This window comes from Dama dama, chromosome 19 (genome assembly GCF_033118175.1).
Source record: "Dama dama isolate Ldn47 chromosome 19, ASM3311817v1, whole genome shotgun sequence".
NCBI classification, from domain to species: Eukaryota; Metazoa; Chordata; class Mammalia; order Artiodactyla; family Cervidae; genus Dama; species Dama dama.
In genome coordinates, this window is record NC_083699.1 from 3901520 (window position 1) to 3924631 (window position 23112).

A 23112-nucleotide genomic window follows, 5' to 3' on the forward strand; every position below is an offset into this window, starting at 1 on the left:
AAAGCATTGCAGGGTGTAAAGTTTTCTATATGTCCATTAACTTGAGCTTGTGTATTTGTCTTACCTAGTCTTTTTTTTTTTAGTATTTTGAAGAGAGTTTGAGATATACTTCACATAACATAAAATTGACCCATTTAAATCATACAATTCAGTGGTGTTTGGTATATTCACAGAACGGTGCAGCTGCAGTCTGCAGTAATCACTGCAGCTGTCTATAGTTTTCTGCACTCCTCAGTCTTGTGAAGAAGTGCTGTGTAATAGAATGATATTGTGAGCCACATTTATTGTAATTTAAAATTTTCTGGTGGCCAAATTTAAAAAGGCAAAAGGAAATATTTCTGTGTGATTAACTTAATATTGTATTTATTTAACTTGGTAAATCCAATATGTATTTCAACAGTCAGTTAATAAATAGTTATAAAATATATCCTGCATCCTTTTTGTCCTAAGTCTTTGCAGTCTGGTGTATATTTTATACTTTCACAGTAAATCTCGATTGAGACATTTCAAGTGCTTGCCCTTGGTAGCTGCCTGTAAACAGTGGTTGCCATAGTGGGCATCTTGGGTCTGTGGTCTTTACTTTTTTTTTTGTCTACTTGACCTAGAAATTACCGAGCTTGTGAATTTATGTATTCTTCCACAATTTTGTCATTTTCTCCTTGAAGTATCCTTTTTATCATTGTGATAACTATTTCCTAATGATGATTTTTGTCTTATATCCTACTTTACTTGATAAACCAAATTTTACTTGGTATTATCATAATATAACTATCTACCCCTGTATTTTTTACTTTTATTTTTGTCTTAACGTGTCATTAAATTTTAATCTCATACCTTGTAAATAGCATACGGTTGGAAGTTTTTCTTTATCCAATATCATACACTCTAAATTTTAAACAAAACTGGTGAATTGAATCCATTTACCTTACTGTGATTTGGACTAACTTCTGTTGTTGACTTTTTATTCTGTTTTTTTCTACTGTGCAGATTTGGATTACCCAAATTTTTTTCTCTTTATCCCTCTCTGCATTTTCCTGCTAGTTTGAAAGCTTATATTATATTGTTATTCTTCTAGTGGTTACTATTAAATTTTTAAAATAAACCTGTACTGAAATATGCTGCTGCTGCTGCTAAATCACTTCAGTCATGTCAAGACTCTTGTGCGACCCCCTAGGCAAGAATACTGGAGTGGATTGCCATTTTGTTCTCCCACTGAAATATGATTAATATATTAATAAACTGCACATACTTAATTGTACAGTCTGGTAAATTTTGACATATATATATGGGTATGTGTGAAAGCACCATCATGATCAAGATAATGAAATATCAACCCACTCAAAAAATTTCCTAAAAAAAAATTCCTTATACTCTATGATAATCACTTTCTTTTCACCCCTTCCAAATTTCTCCTTCACTTCTTCCCTCCCCACCATCCCTGGGCAACCACAGGTCACTATAGATTAATCTGCATTTTCTACCAGTTTGTATACAGGGACTCATAAATTATGTACTCTTTTGTGTCTGCCTTCTTTCTCTCAGAATACTTATTTTGGGACTCATAAATGTTATTGAATATGTTGATACTCATTACTTTTTATTGACAAGTTGTATTCCATTGTATGACTGTACTGCAGTTTTGTTTATTCACTTGCCTGCTGATGAACGTTTGGGTTGTTTCTAGTGTGGGGCTATTAAATAAAACTGACATAGACTTTTTTGTACCATTGTGTACAAGTTGTTTTATGGATATAGACCTTCATTTCTATTGGCAAAATATAAGTAGGAATGGGATGACTGGGTCATTTCATAAGTATGTAGTTAAACTTATAAGAAACCACCAAACTACTTTCCAGAATGGTTGTACAGTTTTACCGTCCTTCAGTAGCATATCAGCGCGCCAGCCCTTGTGCTTGCCTGCCAACACTTGGTATAGTCAGTCTTTTTCATTTTAATAGATGCATAGCATGTGTATACATATACACACATAATACAGCAGTGTTTGTGATTTGAATTTTCGTTTTTATCTTGACTAATTATGTTGAACATCTTTCCAAGTGCTTATTTGCCATCTGTATATCTTCAGCAGTGAAGTGTTTATTCAAACATTTTACCTGTTTTCTGTTGGGTTGTTTGTGTGTTCTTATTGTGTTTTGAACTCTTTGTATATTCTGGATAGAAATCCCGTGTGAGACATGCAATTTTCAGATATTTCCTTGCAGTCTGTGACTTGTCTTTTATCTTTAAACAGTATCTTTTGAGGACGGAAATCACTGATGTAGACAGAAGTCTACTGATGTAGTCAAATCTGTCAAAATTTTCTTTTGTGAATGTTGTTTTTGGCATTTGGTTCTGACCCCATGTATTTATTTTTATTCTTGTAAGCATAGCAATTTATATTTTTTAATGTTTTTTATATTTTATCTGATATTTCTATATATTTATAATATAGGTAATCTGTATTAGTTCTGCCCATTTTGCTACTGGAACCACTGAAAGTGCACTTTAATGCCTGTTATGTTTGAAGATTTTATTAGTTTGTAACTTATAGAAATTTCGACCCTCCCATTTTTGATTTAGTGAAATCTTTGTAACCTAGCGTCTACCATTTATATTTTTGCAAACAAATAGTTACATGTTATTTATAATGTTTCTGTCAGAATAAAGTAAAGATAATTTAGGTCAGTGAATAAAAATTCAAAGGATAATTTAAGGGCTAACTAATCACTAATAGTAAAGATAGAGCTGTAGTGTTAGGCCCACGCCTCTCCCCAGCTCTGTCAGGACTGGCGATGTGACACTAAGTTTTTTGCCTTTCTGACCCTCTATTTCCTCATATACAATACCCAGTATAAAATTTGAAAATTTTATTAGTTTGTAACTTATAGAAATTTCAACCCTCCAATTGACAAATTTCAATACAACTTGTCAATACATCTAATCATAGATATTTAAGCTAATAAGCCTTGTGATTAGGGTTTAAATAAATTATTTGTAGCAGCAATGTAGAAACTTAAAAGGCATTTATTATCTTAGTAGTCATTTTCTATTTGCATGTTTAATATCTGATTCCCTTTATATTTCTCTTTTGTTTTTAGATCACAAAATTTGTCCAGGATCGGCATAGAGCTAGGAGAAACCGACTTCGTAAAGATCAACTGAAGAAGCTCCCTGTACATAAATTCAAAAAGGGTAAGCGATTATTTTCTCAATAACCACCATTAGGTTATTTAGTGATACCTGGTGATCGTCCTTTAATAATACTGCTGAGTCCTTGCCGTACGCTATGCCTGATTCTCAGTGATTAATGAGTGAATGTAGAAGGTGGTCTTTTGCTGTGGTTTATCCTGGTAAAGGCAGGAACAGTTGGGGCAGGGGTGGGTACTGGTCTTCAGAGAATTTAAAAACGATGATGAAACTGGCCGAAAATGCTTTATTATCCCTGTGCGCCAGAAGTTGAAAACGTCAGTGGAGAAAGTATTTCTCTGCACCAGGCAGTCTGCTCCCACTGATCCTCCTCCTCCTCTCTCTCCTCCCTTCATCACTGTATTAACATTGTGTTAACTAAACACATACAGTGTTGGGTTAACTGAACACAGTAGGGTAGCTATTATGTATCAATGTATTTTAAATGTATCATCTCATTTTAATTTTCATATTCCTATGAAATGGGCACCATAATGTTTATTGTATATGAGGAAATAGAGCCTCAGTTCAGTTCAGTCGCTCAGTCGTGTCCGACTCTCTGCGACCCCATGAACCGCAGCACGCCAGGCCTCCCTGTCCATCACCAACTCCCGGAGTTTACCCAAACTCATGTCCATTGAGTCGGTGATGCCATCTAACCATCTCATCCTCTGTTGTCCCCTTCCTCCTCCTGCCTTCAGTCTTTCCCAACATCAGGGTCTTTTCCAATGAGTCAGCTCTTCGCATCAGGTGGCCAAAATATTGGAGTTTCAGCTTCAACATCCGTCCTTCCAATGAACACCCAAGACTGATTTCCTTTAGGATGGACTGGTTGGATCTCCTTGCAGTCCAAGGGACTCTCAAGAGTCTTCTCCAACAAAAAGCATCTCCAGTTCAAAAGCATCAATTCTTCGACGCTCAGCTTTCTTTATAATCCAACTCTCATATCCATACATGACCACTGGAAAAACCATAGCCTTGACTAGACGGACCTTTGTTGGCAAAGTAATGTCTCTGCTTTTCAATATGGTGTCTAGGTTGGTCATAACTTTCCTTCCAAGGAAAGGGAAAAAATTTCCAAGGAAAGAGGGTCAGAAAGGCAAAACATTTAATGTCACCTCGCCAGTACTGATAGAGCCGGGAGGGGTCTAACACTCTAGCTAAGGGAGTTTCTCTTGCTTAAGCTTCGTGAGCTTTCAGTGCGGTACATGCTTATTAAATCTTTTTGGCCAGTAGTTCCCTAGAGTTTTCAATTTCTATGCCAGTAAAAATGTTCTATTTTTTTAATTCAGTAGAGAAAATGCATAGAGAGTGGAAAGGAGGAAAAGAGAAGGCATTAAAACTTAATTCTGTCAACTATACTTCAATTTAAAAAAATTAGTTCTGCAAATTGTTTATTTTTCCAAGTAACAACTATTCAAAAAACCTACCAAATATAATAACCATTACTTTATGAAAAATATAAAGTTTAACAACAGAAATACAGGAAAATTGAATGTTAAATAAATACCAACATTTATAAAAATGCAGTGCGCTGTCGTCATACAGTGTAGATTAATTAAAAGTTACTCATAGGCCAATTTGAGGGCTGGCTTTAGGAATCACTTTTTAAGGCTCCATACGTTCATTCCTCAACTGGAAGTATTGGTATAAAGGTGTATTTAAATCACGAGACTGCTGATACCACCAAGAGAATGAGTATGACTGGACAGAGTGCCAGACGTTCTGGGGCAGCCTCACCCTGAGTAAGGAAGAGGTGGGGTCAGCAGTGGAGACCGAGAAGAAGTGACCAGCTATACAGGGGAAAATCAGAAAACAGTGGTCTACCAGAAGCCAGGTGATCCCAGTCTCCAGAGAGCAAAGAGTGATTGATAACCTGTCAAGGGTTCCTGATAGATCAATGAGAACTGATTGATTACTGATTATCATCATCTGCAGTTTTGACAGAGTGATCAGTCCAAAAACCTGACTCTGGTGGGTTTGAAAATGGAAGGAGAGGAATAGTAACTATAGACAACTTTTTCAAGAAATTTAACTATAAAGGAGAGCAAAGAAATGGTGTAGTAGCTGATAGGGGAAATTTCATTGAGAAATAATAGCATGTTTGCTGAAGAAAATTGATGATGTAGGGGATAGATGGGAGAATTGCTATAATCTCTGTCTTTGCGAAGGCAGGAAGGCATGGGATCTGGTGTGCAAATAGGTGGATGGACCTTAGATAGGCACATGGAGAGCTAAGCTCAGGTAAAGTAGAATATGTGGGCACAAAATCCTGGCGGTGTTTCTGGTGGTCAAGATGTGGAAGCATTCTTTACTTCATGGCTCTCAGTGAAGTAGGAAACGGAATCAGCAACCAAAAGATAGGACAGGGGAGGAGATGTTGGAGGTTTAAGGACAGAAAGGTCCAGTACATTATTCCAGGAGAGCAGATGGACAGATGGAAGAGGGAAATATGCTTGCCTGGGAGCCTGAACCTCCCTTTCAGGTTCATAGTTATGAACCAGTCAGCATAACTGTGTTTTTCTGTAGCCATGTTCATCTGTATGGAGCGGTGTCCATCTTTCCTATACCTTCACATTTTTTTAGAAATGTGAAGTATAATGTGTATGCAGAAAAGGATATAAGACATTTTTCTGAAACTTTCCAGTTCAAGAAACAGAACCTTATTAGTACCACAGAAACTACTGTGTCCCCATCTAGACTAGGACCCTTTCCTCCTCACTGGGAGTGATCACCGTGCTGGCGTGTGACAATCATGTCATTGCCTTTCTCGTAAGTTTTATCACCTATGTATGGATTCCAAAACAGTATGATACACTTTTTCTATTTTTGAATTGTATCCTTTGGTCCTTCCTCCTTAACATTTTTTGGATGCAGTTAACCCACTTTATTGCATGTGTGTGTAGTTCGTTCAGTGTCATTTCATTGTGGAAATACATCGTTTATCCATTTTACTGTTAATAGACAATTGGGTTTTTGTTTTGTTTTTTATTTTTTATTGAAGTACAGTTGATATACAACGTTCTGTTTCCCCAGTTTGGGGGGATCTTTACAGACCATACTTTTAAGAACATTCTTGTACATATATCCTGGTATATATGAGCATGGATTTCTTTATAGAGTACATACCTAGAAATAAGATTAGCTGGCTCATAGGATATACATATCTTCTATTTTATTGGATAATACCAAATCTGTTTCAAAGGGATGATGTTAACAGTTTATATTCCCATCAATATGTATAGGAGTTCCTCTCACCTCACATCTGAACCAATATTTTGTACTGACAGACTTTTAAATTTTAGCCAACCCAATGGGTTTATAAAGATAGCTCATAGTGGTTTTAATTTACATTTCGCTCCTTGTCAGTGAGGTGAAGTGCCTGTTTTTATTTACTAGTTAGATTTTCACTTCCATGAAGCACCTTCCATGTCATTTTTCCTGTTGGGTTGTGCTCCCCTGTTTTTACATGTAGGAGGAATTCTTCAGATATTCGCACAACACCCCCCTCCTCCCGCAGAGTTGTGGGTGTGTTGGTGAATCAGCTCTTCACTGATTTTATGTGTCCTAACTGTTTTCCGGTTTCGTTGCTTATTTTTTTCACAGGACTAAAGTTCTTTTATGTTTTGCATGTTTTAAAAGAACTTCTTCCATACTCTTAAGATCATATGGATATTATATTATTTCCTGAAAGCTTTATAATTTTGCCTGTTATGTTTGGACATTTAGTCTATCTAAATTGATTCTGTAAAATTGGGGCCCAATTTGTTTCCAGTTTGATATTTTGTATAAGGATATACAGTTGTCCCAGAGCTATTAAACATACACTGTTTGTAGTGTCGGTCAACTGTGACACAATCCAGTGTCCGTGCGTGTGAGTTTGTTTCTGGACTTCTGTTAGTCTTATTCTTATCTCAGTTACTCTAGATTTATGGTGAGTCTTGATATTCTGATTGAGTTAGTCCTCCTGCCTTGCTCTTCAACAATTTTTTAGCTATTCTTGGCACTTTGCATTTCCATGTAAATTTAAAATCAGCCTGTCAAGGCCACCCTACCTCCAAATATATAAATATATGTACATATTTATATATATAGTTATTGTATTTTTTGTAATAAAATATACATAAAAGTGACCATTTTAGCCATTTTTAAGCGTAAAGTTCAGGGACATAAGCTGTATTCACATGTGCAGTCATCACCACCATCCATCTCCAGAACTTTTCCATCATCCCAAGTGGAAACTCTGCACCCAGTAAATAGTAACTCTCCATTTCCCCCCTAAACAGCCCATGGCAACTACCATTCTGCTTTCTATCTCTGTGAATTTGGATATTCTAGTCATGTAGTGAAGTGAAAGTCGCTCAGTCATGTCCAGCTCTTTGCGACCCCATGGACTACCCAGTCCATGGACTTCTCCAGGCCAGAATACTGGAGTGGGTAGCCTTTCCCTTCTCCAGAAGATCTTCCCAACCCAGGGATCAAACCCAGGCCTCCCTCATTGCAGGTGGATTCTTTTCCAGCTGAACCACAAGGGAAACCCTCTAGTCTTTTAAGCAGAATAATAAGTAACTGGCTTGCTTGACTTGGCATAATGTCCTCAATATCCATGCTGTAGGTTCATCCACGTTGTAGTAATATGTCAGAATCTCTTTCCTTTTAAAAAGGCTGAGTAGTAGTCATAATATTCTATGTATATACCACACACTATTTATCCATTCATGTGTCGATAGATACCTTGGTGCTATTGTGAATAATGCTGCTATAAACATAGAGGTTTATAGACATCTGTCAGTCTCTGCTTTCAGTTCTTTTGGGTGTATATCCAGAAGTGAACTTGCTGGATTAAATGGGAATGCTCTGTTGAATTTTTTGAGGAGAGCTATACTATTTTCTATAGTAAGAGCATCATTTTACATTCCCACCAGCACTGCACAAGGCTCCGTTTTTTACATCCTTGCTAAGGCTGTCATTTCCTGGTTTTGTTTTTGATAGTAGTCATGCTGATGGATGTGACATGGTGTCTCACTGTAGTTTTGACTTGCCTTTCCCTGACGATTAGTGATGTTAAGTATGTTATCATGCGCTTACTGTTGTTTGTCTGTCTTCTTTGGAGAAATTTCTATTCAAGTTCTTGGTCCTACTGTATTCATCCTTAACCTTTTGGGAAATAATTTCAAACTTAGAAAAACTTTGCTTCAAAGTTTAAAAACTTTTGTTCTGAGAAAGACTCTGTTAAGAGGAGAAAACTTTGCATGATTTCTCCAAAAGCACCCATATACCGTTTATTCAGATTCACCTGTTACTTACAATATTTGTTACCATAGGGTTGCCGTAATAAAGTACCACAAACTAAGTGTCTTAAAACGAGTGATTTATTTTCTCACAGTTCTGGAAGCTAGAATTCCGAAATCAAGGTGTTGGCAAAGTTGTTTTTCTTCCTGATCTGAGGAAGGGTTCTTCCTGTCCCTCCCTTGTTTCTGGTGTTTGCTGGCAGCTCTTGGCGTTACTTCCACCGGGTATTGAATGGTATTAAGAAATTACTATTCATTTTGTTAGGTCTGATCATAGTATTGTGATTACATCTTTTAAAAGTCCTTATCTTTTAGAGATACATACTAAAGTATGTGTTGGTAAAATGATATATCTCAGAATTTGTTTTAAATACTTCAGGGAAAAAAAAGCAGAGGAAGGTAGACCTAGCAAGAAGAGCAGAAGCTGAAACTCAGTGATGGTACATGAGGTGGTATAATGGTATTTGTCGTGTCCAACTCTGCAACCCCATGGACTATAGCCTGCTAGGCTCCTCTGTCCATGGGGTTTTCCAGGCAAGAATATGGGAGTGAGGTTGCCATTTTTTTCTCCAGGGCATCTTCCCAACCCAGGGATCAAACCTGCATCTTTTGTATTGGCAGGCAGATTCTTTACCACTGCACCACCTAGGACGCCTGGTATAATGGTATACCATTATACTCTTGTGTATATTTGAAACTTTTCTAATTTAAAAAAAGTAGAGAAAGAAAGTAACTAGCTGTCACTAGATCTTATGTCCAAAAGGAAATCCAGTAGAAGTCAGTGAGGAATGTTCATCATTTTACCTCTTCTTGCTGCGGGAATCATTCCATTTTAGGAATTACAGACAGCTCTAAAATGCCGCTGGAATCACAAGTAATTTCCTTTCCTATAGCCGGTTCCTAGTCTTCCTTCTACCACAAATAAACTTTATTAGTTGGAGGGGTGGGGGCTCATAAGTAACGTATCATTAAGTTGTTCTTATGAACCTCATAGCAGTGAGGAAGTTAGCAGTTAACTTTTAGAAATCAGCAGAATGTTACAGTGGAAAGAATATAGGATATGGAACCAAAAGACCTGCTTCTTAGTGATTAGCTCTGTGGCCTTGAGCACTTAACCTCCCTCTCTGGTAATACTTGCTGAAAGTAACTCACAAATATAAATTATTATAGACCCCAACTAAGCAAGTTTAGTATCATGCTAGCTGTAAAGTCTATACAGTTTCACAGGCCAGCTTAGATACTCAGGATGCCTTAACTTTGGAAGAAAAAGAAATCTGAAGTTGTTCTATAGCAGTGTCTCCCTTGTGTCCTTCTAGAGTATTTCTTACAGTTAGGCTCTTTTTTTGTTTTTTCAGTACTCTGTTACGGGAAATGTTTTCACAAATATATTGCCTCATTTGACTTATTATCCATGATCTGTAGTTTGACTTTTTATTTAAAGATGTTTTCCCCCAAATGGTATTATATTAGCAAATTTTCATAGGCTGATCATCCTCTAAGACTCATTTTAGTAATTTAACAAATGTTTATTCGTTTCATGGTGGCTATGCTCTGAAAGAAGCAATGAATTATTTTATAAAGTTAGTTTGCAGTCTCTGTCCTCAAAAAAAAAAAAAAAAAAAAAAAAAGTGTGTGGCTCAGAAAGTCTCAACATTTTTCTGCTTCCCTAAAATTGACATATGCAACTCACTGCCACCAGTAACTTCTCTTCTGCGCCATGGTTTTCAGTGCTGGGTGGTTGTAGGTGGGGTAGGCATCTCTAGGCAGTGAGTGACTGCTATAGTCAGTCATCAGTATTTTGAGTCCTCTTCTTCTGTAAAGTGGGAATCTCCTTTGCTGCCATTTATTCTTTGGTTCACTGCTTGCTTAAAAAATAGCACACATTTGATCTATGGGCTTTGTATCAGGTGATTATCTCCTTGGCCCTTGCCTCTTCCTGGAGCTATTCCTGGTGACTTCCATCCTTTATCTCCCACCTTTCTCTTGAGCACTGGCTCCATATGCCCCATTAACTAATAGACGTCTGTGCCTGGATATACAGTCTTCAAGTTCAGTATGTTCAGAACTGTTTTTCCTTTTGCATTTAGTCAACGTTTGTTTGACCAGCCACTGTGCTTGGTGTTAGAGATAGCAGCTTACTGTCTGTAACTATATACAGTAAGAGAACCTCTATAGTTTATTCTGAGAATCTTTTTAAAATTTTTTTATTTATTTATGGCTGCTCTGAGTCTTCATTGCTGTGTTCAAGGTTTCTCTAGTTGCAGCGAGCAGGGGCTACTCTTTCTGCGGTGCATGGGCTTCTCATTGCAGTGACTTCTCTTGTTGCCACTCTACTTTCAGAGATCAGAGCAAACCTGTACTGTATGTCTTATATTACAATAAAGTGTGTGGTCCAGGAAGAGTAGATACTCTGTCTTTGCAGAGATATTATTGATACATTTTGACACTCTGTAGTCTAAATAAGCTCCACACATACTGTTCAGGCTATAATTAGTCTTTAGTAGTAGTTACATTATTTCAGGATAAAACACAGTCACAAAATACTAACCACTTCCTTAACATTTAGAATTAATTTACCAACTCGTACATTTAAAAAAAAAATACCAGCTTGTATGCAGTTAATTTTCTCCCAGCCCCTGTCCTGTTCCTTTTATATGTTGTATCTTAATAATGTCAAATAAAACACTTAAAAGTTGTTGGATTTCTGTTAAATGAAAATAGCCATCACGTAAGATTACATGTGTTATCTTTGATTTACCCCTTCTCTATTATTACCTGTGTCTAGTCTCCAAATGCAATGAGTGAGTTGTTCTTCCAGAATGGTTATTGGGTCTGATCATGTCTTTCTTTTGGTCACTTTATCATGCAAGCCAACATCAGTTTATTGCTTGATTTTTGAGAGGACTAAATATTAGGTCAGTTTAACCATCTCTAGGCTGATCTGTACATCCCAGGCCCAGGTCCCTTCATCACCCTTATGAAGAATTTTTAAGATGCTGTTTCATACATCAATTATTCCTCTGCTTGAAAGCTTTCAGTTGGCCTCTACTGTCTAAGAGATGCCAAGATCAAGTCTTCCATCTCGGTGTTAAAAACTTTCAGAATTTGACTCCACCAAACTCATCCAACTTTACTTCCCACTGCTCTTTATTTCTAGCTTTGCATACCTTTGATCTTGCCCTGTTTCCATGTTTATTTCTTCTTTGCAACAGTCTCAGCTGTTACCTTCCCAATCCTGTCTTTTCCTCCTTAGTTTTTTTCAATTCAGTTTACCTTTAAGACTTGGCCCTCGGTGCCTGTCTAAGCACTCTTCTCTAGTATCTCCTGGTACAACAGCTCTCTTTCCGTGGATATCTTCTGTTTATCAGTAGACACAGTGTTGAGGATCGCCACTGTGCAAGCATAGTATTCCTTATGGACTTGGTTGCATATTGTCTTCTGTTGTCTTGAGAGTTGGCGAGAATATTCAGCATGGAAGTAGGAAGACAGGCCAGTTTAACTCCCGTCAGGATCTATACAGAATTTACCTACACTATTAGCTTTTTGTACTTAGACCTATCTGATTAGGTCCTCTGATAAAAGTTTCAGGCAGAAATCAGGATTTCCTGGGAATAACTTATGTAGTTATTCGTACATTCTTCCAGCAGATACTTACTGAGTGATTTTACTGTGTTCCAGACGCTGTTCTGGGTGGGAGTGAAACAGCAGTAAATAAAATGGAAAAAATAAAACCTCATGCCTTTGTGGAGCTTTGTGGGGGCAAAAAGACAAGTAAAGCAGTAAAGTCACACAGCAAGATGTGCAATGAAGAAAAACAAGTGAGCGACACAGCGTGGGACAGGATGCTATTTTAGATAAGACAGGGAAGACCTCTCTGAGGCCACTCTGCAAAAGATCCAAATGAAGGAGGAGAATAAACCGGGGCGGGGGGTGGGGGGCAGGAGGGAGGGGAGAACATTGCAGGCAGAGAAGGAACAGCAAGTTCAGAGGCCTTGAGGTAACACTGTGTTTGATATAATCAAGGAACAGTAAAAAGAACATGTGACTAGACTATATACAGTGGCTTAGAGGGCGAGTGGTTAGAGATGAGATCAGAGAGATGCATGGGGAGCCAGGTCCCACCATAGTGAAGGACTTGTGATTTTATTGTGTTGTGGTAAAACCTGGGTGGGTTTCGAGCAGAAGAACGCCATGCTAAGATTACTGTGGAAAAGGAACCCTCACACTGGTGAACAGGGAACAGACTAGAGGGTAGCAGGGAAGCAGGTGTGCGGCAGGTCCAGGGGAGAGATGGATGCTTGTTAACCATTCCTCTTGACATGAACAAAGGCTCTGTGGTATATATTACTCTGCATGTAGGGTGAGGAAAAGACACAGTCTGTATCCTCATAAGTTAAGAATCTACAACCAGAGTTCAGTCCAAACAATGGTGGTAGGTATGTTTTCCTTGTTGAAGTATTTTAAAGGAAAGTGCTCTGAATTTACTCTTAAAAAACAAATCTGAAAAGGGAATATCCTCAATTCCTCGAATACTTTCTATAATGGCCACAAAGCAGTGAAATAATGAGGTTCCCAGTCAGGTAGAAGCTACTGTAATGGCTGTGGCCATTACATAGATCAGCGATCACTATTTTCCTGAGTTACTTGAAAATGAACTGTTTTATTATTTTAGGCCCAAGGTCTGCACTGTAGTCTTGACACAGACTGAAGGGGATTGAGAGAGTTGGTCAGGTTGATTTATATCATGGCACTGTTGACCTTTATCATTTGCCTGTAGATGTGATTGCTATAGACAACCATACCTTCAGCCTATTAACTAACTTCTCACTGAAGAAGTCAGTGTCATTTATACCAAATGAGTTAGGCAGTATTAAATTGGATTGGGATGGACACTGCACCCAATTAAAATACTGATAATTTTCTATTTTAATCTTATAAGCATATAATACACCTATTATATAGCATAAAAGCAAACCATGCACCTTGCACAGTGATCTCATTTAGTTCTCAGCAGCACAATTAGAAAAGTATTGTCATGACGATTTAATAGAAAAAGAAAATGAGACTCAGAAGTGTCAAGTAATTACCTGAGTGTGCATAGCTAGGTAAGTAGCAGGCTTTTGACTACAAACATTATGATTATAAATACTACCCAAGCCTGTCTTTCCTTTTCAATCACTACCACTTCAAAATGAAATAAACTGCCTTCTAGCTTTAATCCACCTCTTCTCCCATGTCTAATCTTCCCCCAGCCCCTAGCTGTACTTACCCTCACCAACTCAATTCACTATGTCAAACAGACAGAACATTTTTAAGAAAAACCTAATTTCCTAATGGTTCAAGTCTACCAGCATACTCATTTTATCATATTCTCCATTAACGAAGTAGAATACCTGTTTATATTTCTGCCTTTATAACCTGTCTTGTCTTTTGTTCACATTTCTTTTGGGATCTGTGTTTTCTTACCAAACTTGTACATACTTTTTAGGAGGAAATTTTATGTATGATTTTTTTATAGTCATTTTTACTACACTGAGAGTTGTAATAAAAACTAGCTCAATCCGGTCAGCAGGCAGAAGTCATCTAGAAGGAATTCTGCTTTAAGCAAAAATAATGTGTCCTGTTGCTTCCTCCACTTTAAGCTTCAGGTATACCTGAGGCTGCTCAAATTTTTCATTTAATTCCTTGAGGAGAGTGAAAAAGTTGGCTTAAAGTTCAACATTCAGAAAACTAATATCATGGCATCTGGTCCCATCACTTCATGGCAAATAGATGGGGAAACAGTGGCTGACTTTATTTTTCTGGGCTCCAAAATCACTGCAGATGGTGATTGCAGCCATGAAATTAAAAGACGCTTACTCCTTGGAAGGAAAGTTATGACCAACCTAGATAGCATATTAAAAAGCAGAGACATTACTTTGGCAACAAAGGTCCGTCTAGTCAAGGCTATGGTTTTTCCAGTGGTCATGTATGGATGTGAGAGTTGGACTATAAATAAAGCTGAATGCAGAATAATTGACGCTTTTGAACTATGGTGTTGGAGAAGACTCCTGAGAGTCCCTTGGACTGCAAGGAGATCCAACCAGTCAATCTTAAAGGAAATCAGTCTCGAGTATTCATTGGAAGGACTGATGCTGAAGCTCCAATACTTTGGTCACCTGATTCGAAGAACTCACTCATTGAGAAAGATTACAGTGTTGGGAAAGATTGAAGGCAGGAGGAGAAGGGGATGACAGAGAATGAGAAGGTTGGATGGCATCACCCTCTCGATGGACATGAGTTTGAGCACGCTCTGAGAGTTGGTGATGGACAGGAAAGCCTGGCGTGCTGCAGTCCATGGGGTTGCAAAGAGTCAGACACAACTGAGCGGCTGAAATGAACTGTTCATGTTTATGTTAGGGGAATCTAACATTTAGGAAATATTTGCCAACAAACAAAGAATTTGGCGTTTGGAAGTATTTCATAGGCACCTGTAATCAAACCCACAGAAATTAGCAGCTTGAGGCTGTGGCATAGGTAAAATGTCTATAAAGGTTGGTCAGCACTCTCATTCATTTACGGTATTGTGGGGACAAGATCATCTTAAATCTTCCTGTCTTCGTGTTCTTCATCTTTGTCGCTTGTTCAGAAATGTTTATGCTGAGTAACATTTAAATGTTTAAAATATTGATTTAGCTATTTCTAGCACATGTAAGGGCTTCCCTGGTGGCTCAGTTGGTGAAGAGTCCACCTGCAATGCAGTAAACCCAGGTTCAGTTCCTGGGTGGGGAAGATTCCCTGGAGGGGACATGGCAACCCACTCCAGTATTCTTGCTTGGAAAATCCCGAGGACAGAGGAGCCTGGCGGGCTACCATGGGGTTGCCAAGAGTTGAACACGACTTAGCAACTACACCATCACCAGCACACACAAAATAATAACAGCCTTTTATTAGTTATTTTCTAGCTTTTGAAGCAGCCAACTTCCTTATAAATTTCATTGTTCACTGTTGTCCTCAGAAATACCTCTTCAATTGACATTGTGGTTTCCTGAGTTTCCTGCATCAATTGATGCATTTTCTAGAACCATAAAGACTGGTTACCACATACCATGTTTCATAGCAAATGAAAAATCCTCATGTTTTCCCTTAATAGTCTCTCAACTAAGCATTTAAGGCAGTCTCCATGGGAGCTGTCTCCCTACCCCACAGTAGGGAGGAAAGTGTGTGGAGGAGGAAAATCTCTGAGATGTAAAGGATGAAAAAGTGGGTTTTATATTTGAAGTTTTAAGTTACCAACATTTTTCCTTTATAGCTTAATCATTGAAATTTCTAATCATGTTTAGAAGGACGAAGATTTTATTTCAGAGATTGAAAAAAATGCAGTGTGACATTTTATAGCAGATCACAAAACAATGGGGCAGTATTTAATTTTTTTAATTTTTTTTTATATCTGTTTATGAAGACATCCTCATTTTTTATTACTCTGTTTAACTGCCTTTGAAGTGAAATCACTCAGTCGGTCTGACTCTTTGCAACCCCATGGACTGTAGCCTGCCAGACTCCTCTGTCCATGGAATTCTCCAGCCAGGAATGCTGGAGTGGGCAGCCTGTCCTTTCTCCAGGCGATCTTCCCGACCTGGGGTCTCCGGTGCTGCAGGTGGATTCTTCACCAGCTGAACTAACTGGGAAGCCCTACCTGTCTTTAATCCAACCTTAAAAGTAAATATTTGTTCCCTTGCTCAGGGTTTAAATATAATCAGGAACAATTCTTAAGGAAATCTGGCTTATGAAATATTTTATCCAGTTTGTCTTCTGTTCACATTTCTTAGGAACAGGTATGGTGGAGGGGAAAACAAAAGATAAGATTTATTTATTTAAATTTGCTAGAAAGAGCTGTCATTGTTTTCTTTACTGGCAAAGCAGGGAATGAGTGTCAAGGCATTTTCTTTATAAGAACAGTAATTTCTGATTTGAAGCTCATGGATTCAATGCTATATCTCCCCTGGACACATTATTTAAAATACATATTCTTTTCTCATGAAAATGGTGTATGTGTTCAGCCCTGACTGTTCATTCTCTTTCACTTTGAGGAAACCTATTCTAGTTGATTTAAGGTGGACTAGTTTGTTATAAAATTGAACAGTTAAGGTTTGCATCAATTTTTATATATACTATGATTAGATTATTTCAAGTAAACTTATTTTTTGATTGAGGTATGTTTGATTTATAGTATTATATAATTGTCAGGTGTAAAGTATAGTGACTCTCATTTTTTAAAGGTTATACTCCATTTATAGTTATTTTAAAATACTGGCTATATATCCTCTGTGCTATGCAGTATATTCTTGTAGCTTATTTATTTTATACCTAGTGGTTTGTACATCTTCATCCTCCACCCCTTTCACCCCTGCCCTTCCCTCTCCCCACTGATAACCATTAGTTTGTTCTGTATATCCATGACTCTGTTTCTTGTTATATTTATGTTTATTTTTTAGATTCTGTGTACAAGTATATCACACAGGATGTCTTTCTCTTAGTTCACTGATCAGAATATCCTCCAAGTCCATCCATGTTGTTGCAAATGGCAAAATTTCATTCTTTTTATAACTGAGTGGTAGGTCATTGTGTGGAATATATACACACATAATGGAATATATATACTACATCGTCTTTACCCATCAATCTGTTGATGGACCAGTTGCTTCCTTATCTTGGCTATTGTAAATAATGCTGCTGTGAACACGGGGTGTGCTGCCTTTTCAAATTAATGTTGTTTTCTTTGGATGTATACCCAGGAGTGGAACACTGCTGGATCATATGGTAGGTCTGTTTTTAGTTTGTTGAGGAATCTCTATACTGTCTTCCACAGTGGCTGTACCAGCTTACATTCACACCAGCAGTGTGCAAGGGTTCCCTTTTCTCCCCATCCTTGCCAGTATTTTTGCTCTTCTTGATGATAGCCATTCTAAAAGCTGTGAAGTGATATCTTATTGTGATCATTTGAATTTCTCTGACTTCAGTGATGTTGATCACCTGCGTGAATTTCCCTGATGTTAAGTGATGTTGATCACCTGTACGTCTTTTTTGGAAAAATATCTGTTTAGGTCTTATGTTGTTTTGATGTGAGCTGTTTATGTATTTTGGATATCAACCCCTTGTCAGTCAAATCATTTCCAAGTATTTTCTCCCATTCAGTAGTTGTCTTTTCATTTTGTCAACAACTAGTTCATTTTTAAGTCATCTTCAAAAATAGCGATTTCTCTTCCTATAACTAGTTTTGTGTCTAAAATTTTTGCCATAACATGGCTAAATGCAGGTGCCAACCTGACTTTTACATTACTTTGTTCAAGACTGACAGAAGGCCAGTGTGACTGAAGTGTGAATGAAAGGGGATAGTGATGTGAGAGGACCAATCTGTGTATCAGATCGTATTCAGCTATATGAAGGCCGTGACGAAGAGCTCAGATTCTATTCTAAGTGAGATGGGGGACTGTTTATGTTTTTAAAATATCACTTTGGCTGCTATGGAGAAAAACCATATAACACAGGAAAAGAAGAGGCTCTTCTAGTAATCAAGGCTAATGGATTAGTGTAATTGAGGAATCAGAGAGACCAACTGAGGATGTTTTACAGAAAAAAGTGTATAGGACTTGGTGGTGTTGAATCTAAGCTTTAAGGGAAAGAGGCATCAAGGCCATGCCCAGGCCTGATGATCAGTGTATGCTGCTGCAGTGGCTGCCTTACGTGATGTGTGTTTTCTGTTCTGACAGGTCAGTGCCCTTGCTGTATCTGATGACCCAAGGTTTGGGGGAAAAACTAGGGAGAAACAGGTTTAGAGGGGAAAATCAAAGTTTTGTCCACTTACGTATTATAATGGTCCTAGATTGATGAGATTTTAACTGTCTTCTTGAAAATTTTCTGAAATATTTAAATAACAATAATATAACAATCCAGATAGAAGTGTTTCCATGTGGTCACACGTAACAGACATGAATCTCACCCCTCCTGCAGCTTCTGAACATCTGTCCTCTAGTGAATTAGCAGTCTTTGACAAAGCCTGGAGGGGTGTTTATATCAGGCTCTCTCGGCCTTCTCACTATTGGCATTTTCTATGGGAAAATTCTTTGAGGGGCTGTCTAGAGCATTATGGGCTTCCCTGGTGGCTCAGACAGTAAAAAATCTACCTGCAGTGCAGGAGACCCAGGTTCAGTCCCTGGGTCGGGGAGATCCCCTGGAGCAGGAAATGGCAACCTAACTCCAGGACTCTTGCCTGGAGAATCCCGTGGACAGAGTGCCTGGGTGGGCTACAGTCCATGGGGTCGCAGAGAGTCGGACAAGATGGGGCGACTGACACCCACTTTCACCACAGCTTTATAGGGTCTCATAGCCTCCCTGGTCGGCTAGATAACAGCAGTGCCAGCTCCCAGTGTGAACACCAAAGAGGTCTCCAGGGGTCACCAAGTGTCCCGAGGGGCAGGGGAGCAGAATCGTGCCCTGGCTGAGAACCACTGATTTATAGCAACAGAACTCTCTAGCATGGTGCTGACAATAACGAAACCAACATCTGTTAGCACTTGTTACAGCCCCTTTACTCACGCTACCAGAATCACTGGGCAAATTGGTTAATTTTTAAAATCTGCTAAGGTTGAAAAGTATTTCAAAAATATGTAAACGCCTTTATCTTTAACTTAAATATAAACCACTTAATAACTGTTTGATGTTGGGCCATTATCTTGAATGTGAATCCACTGGCTGGATTTCTAAGTTGTCATGTCACATAATACATTTTCTACCATTTTTAGTTTTGTGTCTTTTAAAACGGGATAGTTGATTCTGTTTTCCTTTTTGCTTTTTTGTTGATATATAACTTTTTTTTTTTTAGATTTCTCACCCATACCACATTTAATCATGTTTTGACTGGAGAGGGGTTGGGGGAACACTTTTAGCAAGTGTCTACCAAACCTAGCTTTCAAATAAAACTGGAAGTCATGTACACTCACAGCTCAAGGGCTACTGAATACTTAAATTACATAATTACCCCAAGTAGAGCCAACAGGTTCATTAACCATTGCCACTAGCTCTGCTACTAACAGAATCACGTGGGGATAGCAGAGAGCAGACTCCTAGCCACGGCCTTCATAAGCCAGCATGCCTTACCAGGTCACTTTTATCAGGTGGAGACTGGCTAAGTAGTACTGTTTGTGCCAGACACTCTACTTGCATTCTCTTTTAATCCACAACAATCCAAAATCATAGTATGTTAATCTTTTTGTTTTGCCTTTGAGAGTACTGAAACATAAAGATGACATCTTGCACATGGTTACGTAGGTAATAAAAGAGTCAGGATGTGCTTTACCCTTTCATCACACACACCATGGGGGTTACTTTCTCTACAGAACACTAGGCCCCCTTCTGGTCCACGATCACAAATTACACCTTTGAATGTTGACCAGTTATCATCAAACTAAGTGCTGTACCTAGAAAATATGGGAGATCAATATAAATCTATCACTTGAAACACTTGAAAGCATCAATTCAGTATGTCTAGCCTAACCCCCCAGAGAAGGCAATGGCACCCCACTCCAGTCCTCTTGCCTGGAAAACCCCATGGACGGAGGAGCCTGGTGGGCTGCAGTCCATGGGGTCACGGAGAGTCAGACACGACTGAGCAACTTCACTTTCACTCTTCACTTTCTTGCATTGGAGGAGGAAATGGCAACCCACTCCAGTGTTCTTGCCTGGAGAATCCCAGGGACGGGGGAGCCTGGTGGGCTGCCGTCTAAGGGGTTGCACAGAGTCAGACACGACTGAAGCGGCTTAGCAGCAGCGGCCTAACCCCCTGATAAGCTCAGCTGGTAAAGAATCCGCCTTCAATGCAGGAAACCCTGGGTCGGGAAGATCTGCTGGAGAAGGGAAAGGCTACCCACTCCAGTACTCTGGCCTGGAGAATTCCATGGACTGTATAGTCCATGGGGTTGCAAAGAGTTGGACATGACTGAGCAACTTTCACTTGCAGGCTAACCCTAATACTGCTTATACACATTTCTTATTGCTGTGGTGACAAATTTAATGCCACAAACTTAGTGGCTTAAAACAACACAAATTTATTATTTTAGTTTTGAAGTCTGACAGGCCTCACTGAGCTAAAATCACACATTCTTTTCTGACGGCTCTAGTGGGGGAATCCATTTCTTTGCCTTTTCCAGCTTCTAGAGGCCACCATGTTCTTTGGCTTATGACCCTCCTTCCCTTCTGTCTTCAAAGCCAGTAATATTGTATCTCTGACATAGTCACGTCTCCCCCTTCTGACTCTGAAAAAGAAAAGCCTCCGCCTCTCACTTTTAGGGACCCCTGTGTACGTTGGGCCCGCCTGGATAATGCAGGATAACCTTTCTACCTTAGTGACACGAGGCTGAGGGCTGTGGTGCGGCTTCGGACTGGTTCAGTCCTGTTCAGTTACATTAACTGAATCTGTTTTTAATGGGCATTTTCACAAAGTCGTAAGACTGAAAGTTTGATTTGTATGAGAAATCAGCATGATTGAATTCCTTAATATATTGGAACTGTCCTCAAAGCCCAGGTAAATGGATCAACTGTGTAATTACAGATTCTTATAGATATGTTGGAGTCCTTTAGTATTTTAATAGTTTGAGATAGGTAAAATCAGTCTCACTAAATCTCAAACAGGAGGTTGTAATAGAACCCTGTATTTGTTACAGAATGTATTTGGTAAGTGATACTACAATAACCACATTCAAGATACTGAACAAAAATTTCCATTAAAACTTTCTATTTAGGACTTCTCCTGAATGTGCGTAAATGACGACAGATGTTAAAGGGATTCTTTCAATTGGAACTATTATTCTGTTCTGTATGTTAATGTTCTTCCCACCTATCTATCCAGACAATGGCTTTATCCTGACATGCTTCCTGATGTGGTTGCCCTGTGTGTGAGATAGGCAATGACTTTGTCTTTTTTTAAAATAAAGGTTGTAAATTCAATAGTAAGGAATTCAAAAGGGATCTTTTAATTAACTTTACTATTTCTATCATAGGAGATGAATATGATGTATGTGCCATTTGTTTGGATGAATATGAAGATGGAGACAAACTCAGAATCCTTCCCTGTTCCCATGGTATGAATAATTACATACTGCTTTGAATTTATACGTAATTTATACTTGGGTTCAGTATTAGAAAATAGTAGGAATACATGTAAATCCATGGCTGGTTCATGTCAATGTATGACAAAAACCACTACAATATTGTAAAGTAATTAGCCTCCAACTAATAAAAATAAATGGGGGGGAAAAAAAGTTAGTAGCACATCATAAGCCAGGCCCTGTACTAATCAGTGATCTCATTAGAGGAGGAAGATTTATAAAAATTCACAAACTTTTGTCTCATCCCTCTATGATGCATACGGATGAGAACATGAATAACCATGGCAGATTATGTTCTCAACAACAGTGTACTATCTAAAAGATGTGTATTTTGCTTCAACAGCTTATCACTGCAAGTGTGTAGATCCTTGGCTAACTAAGACCAAAAAAACCTGTCCAGTCTGCAAGCAAAAAGTCGTTCCTTCTCAAGGCGATTCAGACTCTGACACGGATAGCAGTCAAGAAGAAAATGAAGTGTCGGAACACACCCCTTTACTCAGGCCTGTGGCTTCCGCCAGCACTCAGTCATTCGGGGCCTTGTCGGAGTCCCACTCACATCAGAACATGACAGAGTCTTCAGACTATGAGGAGGACGACAACGAAGACCCCGAGAGCAGTGACGCAGAAAACGAAATGAACGAACACAGTGTTGTGGTCCAGCTGCAGCCTAATGGCGACCGGGATTACAACATAGCAAATACTGTCTGACCTCCAGAGGATGCTGGGTTATTTCCTTTTAAAATGTTTCTTTAGGCATATAGTTTGATTTTTTTTTTTTTGCTCCCTTCAGAGATTTCTGTAGAGATAATTTATTTTTTATTCTACAGGTTAATCAAGATTACTGAAACAGGTTTTTTTGATCTGGTATTTTATCTGCAGGAGTGTACTTCATTTCACTAATAATAGACTGGTGCTGTAACTCAAGCATCAAATTGACTCTTTTGGAATGAAATGTAGCCAAAACATTAAAAAAATCCCTCAGTAAAATTCCTCAGTATAGCTTGCAGTTAAGACCTAGATCACAGGACGCACACGTCCCACGTTTTCACACACAGGGTCAGTGCTGTAGCCGCCGAGCATGAGCCGACTCCCGTCTCCATGAAGTCACCCAGAGCTGCTGGGCTGGGATATGCTTGCTCTGGTGTTTGCCCAGATTGCCATCATTAGCGAGAGGCAACCATCAGCACCACAGAGAAACTCAAAGCTTCTTCCTTTCTGTTGCCAAGCAGTCTTACCCTGATAGGAACAGTCAGCACTCAGGCAGTTTGCAAAAGGTTTCTTTCTGTTTTTAAGGTTTTTAATACTATAGTGTCATGTATGAACTTGATTTATCAGCTGAAGCAACATCTCTGACTTTACTTACTGAATTTCAGTATCCTTAAGGATTCTGTGTGGTGATCAAAACATAAGCAAAATGCTGTATAAAAATACCAAACTTCAGTAATTGTTAATATTCAGATCATATACCTCTTAATAAGAGCATCCTATGCTTA

General features: G+C 38.7%; 1 protein-coding gene across 3 annotated transcripts in view; it reads left to right on the forward strand.

Moving 5' to 3' along the window:
* RNF13 (ring finger protein 13) overlaps nt 1–22491 on the forward strand; it is a 111230-nt gene extending 88739 nt beyond the window's left edge. For 2 of the 3 annotated variants that reach the window (XM_061168091.1, XM_061168093.1), the window contains 3 exons: nt 3099–3192; nt 21512–21592; nt 21963–22491. In XM_061168091.1, the coding sequence (XP_061024074.1) occupies nt 3099–3192; nt 21512–21592; nt 21963–22327 (540 nt within the window). In that variant the 3' untranslated portion in view covers nt 22328–22491. Of the gene's footprint in view, nt 1–3098; nt 3193–3887; nt 12149–21511; nt 21593–21962 lie in introns of those variants that run through there. The other variant, XM_061168092.1, reaches the window with a different exon arrangement.
* Nucleotides 22492–23112: the final 621 nt, after the last annotated feature.